This window comes from Salvelinus namaycush, chromosome 38, assembly GCF_016432855.1.
Source record: "Salvelinus namaycush isolate Seneca chromosome 38, SaNama_1.0, whole genome shotgun sequence".
Classification (NCBI taxonomy): domain Eukaryota; kingdom Metazoa; phylum Chordata; class Actinopteri; order Salmoniformes; family Salmonidae; genus Salvelinus; species Salvelinus namaycush.
In genome coordinates this window covers 16,837,891-16,846,522 of record NC_052344.1, presented here as the reverse complement: position 1 = coordinate 16,846,522, position 8,632 = coordinate 16,837,891, and the positions used below count along the sequence as shown (strand labels likewise).

General features: G+C 43.9%; 2 protein-coding genes across 4 annotated transcripts in view; one reads left to right on the top strand and one right to left on the bottom strand.

Moving 5' to 3' along the window:
• The first annotated feature begins 779 nt into the window (after positions 1–779).
• LOC120031944 (protein LLP homolog) lies at positions 780–2,722 on the top strand. 2 transcript variants are annotated; one of them, XM_038977809.1, is made up of 4 exons: positions 780–867; positions 1,706–1,934; positions 2,014–2,179; positions 2,236–2,722. In XM_038977809.1, the coding sequence occupies exons 2-4, from the start codon at positions 1,715–1,717 to the stop codon at positions 2,237–2,239; spliced, it is 390 nt and encodes a 129-aa protein (XP_038833737.1). In that variant the 5' UTR covers positions 780–867; positions 1,706–1,714; the 3' UTR covers positions 2,240–2,722. The 2 variants fall into 2 exon arrangements, with proteins under 2 accessions (XP_038833737.1, XP_038833736.1); XM_038977808.1 differs by having other exon boundaries at positions 2,014–2,722.
• The window catches only part of LOC120031943 (hematopoietic lineage cell-specific protein-like), a 7,002-nt gene continuing 1,074 nt past the window's right edge, over positions 2,705–8,632 (bottom strand). The window contains exons 2-15 of one of the 2 annotated variants that reach the window (XM_038977806.1): positions 7,913–7,993; positions 7,640–7,713; positions 7,130–7,259; positions 5,566–5,676; positions 5,412–5,466; positions 5,184–5,294; positions 4,959–5,069; positions 4,814–4,869; positions 4,606–4,675; positions 4,365–4,513; positions 4,113–4,298; positions 3,819–3,987; positions 3,658–3,726; positions 2,705–3,462 (exon numbers count right to left, since the gene is read on the bottom strand). In XM_038977806.1, the coding sequence (XP_038833734.1) occupies positions 3,329–3,462; positions 3,658–3,726; positions 3,819–3,987; positions 4,113–4,298; positions 4,365–4,513; positions 4,606–4,675; positions 4,814–4,869; positions 4,959–5,069; positions 5,184–5,294; positions 5,412–5,466; positions 5,566–5,676; positions 7,130–7,259; positions 7,640–7,713; positions 7,913–7,993 (1,506 nt within the window). In that variant the 3' untranslated portion in view covers positions 2,705–3,328. The remainder of the gene's footprint in view (positions 3,463–3,657; positions 3,727–3,818; positions 3,988–4,112; positions 4,299–4,364; positions 4,514–4,605; positions 4,676–4,813; positions 4,870–4,958; positions 5,070–5,183; positions 5,295–5,411; positions 5,467–5,565; positions 5,677–7,129; positions 7,260–7,639; positions 7,714–7,912; positions 7,994–8,632) is intronic. The other variant, XM_038977807.1, reaches the window with a different exon arrangement.

Sequence of the window (8,632 nt, the reverse complement as noted above, 5' to 3'; positions counted from 1 at the left end):
GGAGGGACTGCACCGAATAGAATGTTCCTCTGGGATGGGAAGAGGAAAGAGGGAGCAGTTGGGCTGGTTGGCCTCCACTTGAGTGAGCAGGGAGCCGAGGAGGTCAGCTGGGAAAGTGCGGGGCTCAACTCACATCTCCTAGGGAAGAGTGGAGGCCTACTGTATGTAGGGCCATGCCCCAAGTGGGGCTAAAATAGGACCTGCCCTTGGATTTTACACCCCAATCAGTCTCATGGGTTTAGCTAGATGACCTGCAGTCTCAGAAGAAACTGCAGACTTGCAAATTCTTCATTTGAAATAGTACAAAGACAATTCATCCATGCCAACAATAATGTATTTTTCTTGAATGGTTGTAGATCATTCAATTGTTGTGATGGTATAACATATCATTTCTCATTTACTGTACTCACATACTTTGCTTTTTGTTTGCCCTTTGTTTTTGCAGACAGAGGTCAAAGTGGTTCAACACATTTGTTCTGGAGCAGATGTGAATTTGTGGATAATTGCATGATCATTAATGAGACTCAGGTGGCTTTGGCTTGCAGTATGGAATGAGCTCGCCATCTCCTGAAAGAACTGTGAACTGCAGCAGAATAGCTGATAATACGTATCGATAAATTGAGAATAAAGTGCATCAGGAAGTTCGTCGGTTATCCACCACTGATAATATTTCACACTAAATATGTAGGTTATAGATTTTCGATTAAATAAATAAGAGTTCACAGTATGACAGTAAATTAAGAGGACGTAAGTTGTCGCAAATGTGTCCAACATAACGACCGTCTGACGTGCTTTACGGTTGTCGAAAATACAAACACGTGTGTGCTGCCTGCGTATCAACTGTACGGAGAATACATCTGCGTCTATGTATGTTAACTTGCTTTTATTTTTTACAATACCACACATACGAGTAAATTGAGTACACCGAATACTAGTTATTGAAGTACAAAAACATCGAATGGTATAGGCCGATCGATTGTTTTAAAACAATCCGTTTTCTTTAGCAATGTAGCTATTAGCCACGTTAGCTAAAAGCTAGCTAAGTACTCCAGCTAGCTAACTTGACTGTTTATGTGGAGTCTTGCAAGGACAGTAGAATCATGGACAGTTTAACGGCAATTCATCATGATTAATTATACAAGAACCTCTATTTATGATTGAGGGTTATTTGGGCTAGACGAATAGCTAACGTCGCATGATGGGAGTTGATGGCATGAGTGTTGTTTACATGAGCCAAGAACTCAATCGTATGTTTTATTTACCCTTTATTTAACCAGGTAGGCCAGTTGAGAACAAGTTCTCATTTACAACTGCGACCTGGCCAAGATAAAGCAAAGCAGTGCGACACAAACAACACAGAATTACACATGGGATAAACAAACGTACAGTCAATACACAATAGAAAAGTCTATATACAGTGTGTGCAAATGAAGTAAGATAAGGGAGGTACGGCAATACATAGGCCATAGTGGCGAAATAATTACAATTTAGAAATTAAACGTGCAGAAGATGAATGTGCAAGTAGAGATGCTGGGGTGCAAAGGAGAAGAAAAAAAAATATGGGGATGAGGTAGTTGGGTGGGCTATTTACAGGTGCAATGTATGGCTAGGCTCTGCAGGGACCGTCACTGAACTAGAGTTAAAGCAAGTCGAGATGTCTTATGCAAGTGGATCTGTGTTTCCATTATGTAACCTTGTCTTTCAGAACCTTAAAATGGCCAAAAGTCTGCGAAGCAAATGGAAGCGGAAGATGCGTGCTGTGAAGAGAGCGAAGAATGCCCCGAAGGAACTGGCTCGGCTGAAGCTAGCCTTGGCCCACGGTGGCACAGGAGAGATCTCCATGAATGACATTCAGGACATAGCGACAGTGGTGCCAGCTGGCAAGATAAAGGAGAAGAAAGTGGATGTAGACATGGAGGGAGAGGAAGTCGATGGTGAGAACTCACACACAGATCAAGGATTTTGTATCGTTTCCAATGTCTGAGTTGACACCTTTTGTTTTTTGCTTTTCAGATGGAAAGATGGACATGGACAGCAAGCGCAGTAAGACGACCCAATTGGACGAGCACGGACAGTACCCAATATGGATGAGCCAACGACAGGCCAAGAAACTGAAAGGCAAACGCATGACAAAGAAATCGGGAGGAAAGGCCAACAAAAAAAAGAAGGGCATTGCCTGGTAGCCTGGAGAAAACCAAAGGACTTCTGACTTAGAACCTGTGACACAATTGCCTGGTAGCCTGGAGAAAACCAAAGGACTTCTGACTTAGAACCTGTGACACACATGAGCCTTGAATATCATGTATCGGAGATTGAATACATGATCTTTGTGGACTTGAGTTGCCTTGTGTTCAAGTTAAATGGTGATATGAGGCAAATGATCTATATTGTGCAACACATTGTCTGTAAGCCCATTTAATGTATGAAAGGAAACAACAGAGTTGTATTTTTGGGCACAATGGTATAGTACTGCATTGACATACTTCACTTGAATGAAAGCCATGTTTTCTTATTGCTGTGGTATACAGAAGAGAATATGGTATATTCTTTACATTTTACCCCAATAATGCCTGTTGTTGGTAGCTCCATTCCTGTTTGATTTGCTCTTCCTGTAGCCTAGTCCATCATTACAAAGACATTCATTATACATGTAACAAACTGTCCATATAATCTTCTGGTTGTCATGTTGGAGTAAATAAATGTGTTTCTGTACATTAAGACATTTTATTGATTACATGCAGTTGATTCTAGAAATAACCTTTTTAACCTGGTGTTTCAGATATTATGCTTTGCTTACATATGCAATTACAACATGTAATTCAAGTTGAGAATTGCATCAATAGCCAAAATACAATTGTCTGTAGTTAATTGTTTTTAAACATAACATTCCATAGCTAAATGACTTACATAATCCTTTGAAATGCAAGTGTATGAGAATATCACTGGAACATTTAGCAATCAGCTTTTATAAGGGGAAGGCCTGCATCCCACCCTGAGCAATATGAAGCACAATGACTATCCATTATATGTCATGACTACTGACCGGATATAAATCAATTGATTAGAAAACACATGGGGAGAATCTCAATTGTATACTCCTTGTGTCCCCCTCACCTAAAAACCCATTGGATGAGAAAGCTAGAGGTCCCTTCTTCTCCAATGGGTATTGAGAAAGGGAGGATAGAGGCGTATGCATTTGAGATGCTCCCATGGTACAATCAAACTATACCTGTCAGATAGGATCAATATGCTGATGTTCCCCCTGTGAAAAGACCCACAGGTCCTATGGGCTCAGGTATATGTCTGTGTTGGAGACTAGGCACGCTCACTACATCATTTTCACGAATGTAGCAGGGAAAAGTCCAATGCGTCCGTGACAGTGTCCCTTCCACCAGCCTTCGTCCACCATCTCTATGTTGGTGATGACATCATCCGGGTTGAAGGAGATCTCATCATCTGCCTCTTCATGTGTGAGAATAACATTATTTTAGGATTTTGTCTCCGAAAGGGTTTATAGACTTCTGTGTTGAGCAATGTTTAGCATTGATTTCTGTATTGATCCACGATGCAAGTAACAACATCACAGTATGACCAAGAAATAGATGAGAATTGTGACATGATATCACAACGCAGTCATTGATACAGTAGGCTACCTACCTCCTTGGTAGTCATAAATGGCCACTGCGGTCTGACCGTATGTCAGGTCCTCATAGTCATTATTCACAGCTGTAGAGGGAACACATGGAAGGGTCAGTCTTTGATATGAAACAGTAATGGGTTACCCAACCCCTCTACCCCACTGGGTGTGGCACACTGACCTGGATCAGGTTCTGGGAAAGGTATTGATGAGATATCCTCATACTCTCCCTCATCCTCCTGCTCTGGTTCTGATGGGGTCTGCTCCTGAGGTGGCTCCGCCTCCAGCAGGTCACTTGACCGTGGGGGCAGGCACGGGGTCTGGTCATAGTCTGGCTCCTCCTCTTCCTCCTGAGACCACAGAAAATGAGAAGGTGTGAATTTCACCAATTCATTTTATAACGTTGTGGTGAAGAAGAAATTACAGTTTTTTAGGTCATCAGTGAGTAGCATTGAATTAAATCAGAGCCATCTACCACTGGCTCAGGTTCATATCTTGGTATCTGAGGCACTGCCCTGGCAGTGGGCAGCTGTGGTGGTTGGGGCTTCCTGTTGGTCTCTTCAACAGGTGGAGGTCTCTGCTCTTCAACAGGTGGAGGTCTCTGCTCTTCAACAGGTGGAGGCTGATGCTGCTCTGCTTCCTCCTCCCTGCTGTTCTGTTCCTACAAGAGATACATACCACTGTGTCAGTGTGCATGTTTAATGGAGTAGCATATTTATTGCAGTACCTGTTGTTTGCGTCGTGCCTCCTCCTGCTCTCTCTTCTCTCTAGCCTGTCTCCTGGCTCTCTCCTCCTCCGCTCGCTTTCTGTTCTCCTCGTCTGATGACCGAGCCAAGTTCTCAAAGCGAGCCTTCAGGTTGCCTGCCCCTGCACTTGCTGCACAGACAGACAGGAAAAGCAAAAAACATATTTTCCTCTTTGAACTTGTGTACTAAATGTTTATGAGGAACTATAAAGCGCAAACTTACATGCCTCCATTGGTAGTGTCTTCTCATAGGCAGAGGTAGGGGATTCCATGTCTGTGAAGGCCACTGCACTCTATAGAGCGAATGGGGATTGGGGAACCATAATTCCAATCAATGGGTAAGCGTCATAGCCTGAGTGTTTGTACAGGTCAATGTAAAATGCGTCAAGAATGACTGTCATCCTGAGTCTTCAGGGTCAAGAAAGACTCACTTTATCCATGCGGTCTGTCTGGACTCCATAGCGTCCTCCAAAGCCCTTGGCATAGTCTGAACGTGGAGATCAAAGGTCAGTTTAATGTGGACATGGTCCTTGACTTTTACAAACACAACTGTGATTACAACTGTAAGTAACTGACCTTTCTGAGACTGGTGCTTCTCTGTCTCTCCCTTGTAGTCGTAACCTAAAGCAGCCTTGTCCACTTTCTCCTTCTCCACCCCAAACTTCCCTCCAAAACCCTTTGAATAGTCTGGTGAGGGATATTGTGGGATATGTTTAAAATATGAACTAGACATCTAACATGAATAATTGACCATGAAACGTTTCTACCTACAAACAGCACACGGTACAGTTCCCCTCTAACCTTTCTGAGACTGGTGCTTCTCGGTCTCTCCCTTGTAGTCGTAACCCAAGGCAGCCTTGTCCACTTTCTCCTTCTCCACCCCAAACTTCCCTCCAAAACCCTTTGAATAGTCTGAAAGATAAAAGCAGGGTCAGAGGTATGCCAGGAGTAGCTGGGTAGGATAACAACATGCAGTCGACTTACTTGGAAATCAGAAAGTATGTGTATTAGACGTCCTTAAGGCTGTACCTTTCTGAGATGTATGTTGCTCCACCTCTCCCTTGTATTCAAAACCCATGGCAGACTACAGGAAGAGAGAAGGAATGTTCATTACCAGGACGATCCCTCATCCTGTTCATCAAATCCTGTGATATCTTTGTCAGTAAGAGTATAGTTTCCTCACCTTATCCACACGGTCTTTCTGCACTCCAAATTTCCCCCCGAATCCTCTCTTTGCATCGGTCTGGGATGAGTGCTGCTCCACCTGCGCCACGTAGCCATGCCCCACTGCCCCCTGGGTAATTACACACACATAATACATCAACACCGGAAACGATCTTTGATAAACTGTTGAAGTCCATAAAAGTTGCAATAAGTCAGCACACACAACTGTACTGTCTGACAGCATATGTTTTGGGGTGAGCAGCACTGCATTAGAGGAAGCCTTGTGCTTGATGCGTTATTTGGAATTGACTGAAGACCTTATGAGCGAAATACACTATATATACAAAAGTATGTGGACACCTCTTCAAATTTGTGGATTCGGCTAGTTCAGCCACAACCGTTGCTGCAAGGTGTATAAAATGAAGCACACAACCATGCAATCTCCATAGACAAACATTGGCAGTAGAATGGCCTTACTGAAGAGCTCAGTAACTTTCAATGTGGCACCGTCATAGGATGCCACCTTTCCAACAAGCTTGTCCGTTAAATTTCTGCCCTGCTAGAGCTGCCCCGGTCAACTGTAAGTGCTGTTAAAGTGAGTGTGGAAACTTCTAGGAGCAACAACATCTCTGCCGCAAAGTGGTAGGCCACAACAGCTCACAGAATGGGACCGCAGAGTTCCAAACTGCTTCTGGAAGCAACATCAGCACAAGAACTGTTCATCCGGAGCTTCATGAAATGGGTTTCCATGGCCGAGCAGCAGCACACAAGCCTAAGATCTTGTGGTGTAAAGCTCGCCGCCATTGGACTCTGGAGCAGTGGAAACGCGTTCTCTGGAGTGATGAATCACGCTTCACCATCTGGCAGTCTGACGGACAAATCTGGGTTTGCAGATGCCAGGAGAACGCTGCATAGTGCCAACTGTAAAGTTTGGTGGAAGAGGAATAATGGTCTGGGGCTGTTTTTAATGGTTCGGGCTAGGCCCCTTAGTTCCAGTGAAGGGAAATCTTAACACTACAGCATATGACATTCTAGACGATTCTGTGAACTTGACTGGCCTGCACAGAGCCCTGACCTCAACCCCATCGAACACCTTTGGGATGAATTGGAACACCGACTGCGAGCCAGGCCTAATCACCCAACATCAGTGCCCAACCTCACTAATGCTGTTTTGGCTGAATGGAAGCAAGTCCCTGCAGCAATTTTTTATTTTACCTTTATTTAACTAGGCAAGTCAGTTAAGAACAAATTCTTATTTTCAATGATGGCCTAGGAACAGTGGGTTAACTGCCTTGTTCAGGGGCAGAACGGCAGATTTTTACCTTGTCAGCTCGGGGATTCGATCTGGCAACCTTTCCGTTACTAGTGCAAGGCTCTAGCCCCTAGGCTACCCTGCAGCCCCATGATTGTTCCAAGATCTAGTGGAAAGCATTCCAAGAAGAGTGGAGGCTGTTATAGCAGCAAAGGGGGGGGCAACCCCATTTTAATGCCCATGATTTTTTGGAATGAGATGTTCGACGAGCATGTTCGACTTTTGGTCATGTAGTGTATGAACATCACATGATGACATGTTATAACCTAACCTTGTCCATGCGGTCTTTCTCCACTCCAAACTTCCCTCCGTAACCGTAAGAGGCCTTGGGAGCCTCCGCTCGCTCCTTCTGCTTCCCCACCTCATGCTCCTGGGACACCTTCTGTCTCAGCTCTGATACACTGGGGAGATGGAGGGATCACACACACATGCGTACACACACACATCAGAACTTTGTTGCATAACTTTATTCCCATTTAACATTATCTGCTGAACCCGGGACTACATAGTTACACTAGTCTGTGGCTAACCCTTAGATTTACTCAGTCACCAACCCATATTAGGTAAGACTCACTGCTTGACAGCCTACACACTGTTTTCACTTCCTTTTCCTGTTTCTACAGAGCTAAAGCAGCAATACACAGCTGAGCTAACCATCCCCCATAGCTCTCCAATGGCATAATTCACCAATCATACTGTGATCCGTCTTTGATGTGTATCTTCTGGTCTGGTCATCTCAGGCTGACCGACCACCCACCCCCAGTTACTGTTCAATGGTTACCTGATGTGTTCTTTTCGACCAGACCCCTCAATGGTCTTGGCCCCCCATCTCTGTTCCTGTTCTGACACATCATTCTGAAACACAGAACCCAAGTCCTTCTAATCACCAAACTGTAGTCTGAAGACCAAGGTGTCGTTGAAAACAGGACTGAGGCGGTTACGGACCAAGCATAAACAAAACATTAATTCCACTGGGAGAAAATATTGATTAGAGTGCTTTAGTAAATACACTAGCTCCGTAAGGACCCTCGCTCCCTCCATCCCTGTAGCTAACCTCAAAGTCAGGGTCGGTCTCCCAGTCGTCCCCCTCTGCAACCTTTATGCTCACGTTGTGTCCCACCACTGACTTCCACATCTAGGAAGAGAAACAAAACAGAAGATTTGTACTGTCAGTCTAAGTATAGTGTATGTGTAAACACAAGAGGGAACACAGCTTGTTAGTTCCTGGTGTAAAAAACAAGTTGAGAAACACTGCTTTAGTGAACACTGTATGTACCTTGTGGACAATCACCTGTACCTGCAAATAAAAATAAGCTTCAAGGCATTTAACATTTCCCCTTCATCAGTGGAAAAACTGACAGCTAACCACAAGTATATGGTCTCATTCTGCTGAGGTCACAAGAAAGGAAGTCGAGTTATTTATGCTGCACTGAGCTGCATTGCTCTCATCATAAAATAGCACACTATCATCATTCATGAATAGTTTAACAAAACACAAAGTAACCTGATGGAAGTGGGGGGTATCTTACAGCTGTCCAGGCTGATGTCAATGTAATGTAGGGCGGCTACCTGATGCGTTCTCCTTGTACCACACAAACTGCAGTCAGTTACCGTCAGCTACACATACTATCAAAGTCTGGTATTTGTGCATATATCTAAAGGTTGTACATTTGAGGACATGCTTTTGGTATTTTGGTTTAGTAACAAGGTAATACAAAATATTTAATACAAAAATATAACGGTGATAAAAGGATCTGGCTTATATAAAGTCACC

What these genes read in the sequence shown, in the direction of transcription:
- LOC120031944 (XM_038977809.1), top strand. Translation starts at nt 1,715, where the DNA reads ATGGCCAAAAGTCTGCGAAGCAAATGGAAGCGGAAGATGCGTGCTGTG. An exon ending in GGAGGGAGAGGAAGTCGATG is followed by an intron (nt 1,935 to 2,013) that starts GTGAGAACTCAC and finishes TTTGCTTTTCAG; the next exon opens with ATGGAAAGATGGACATGGAC.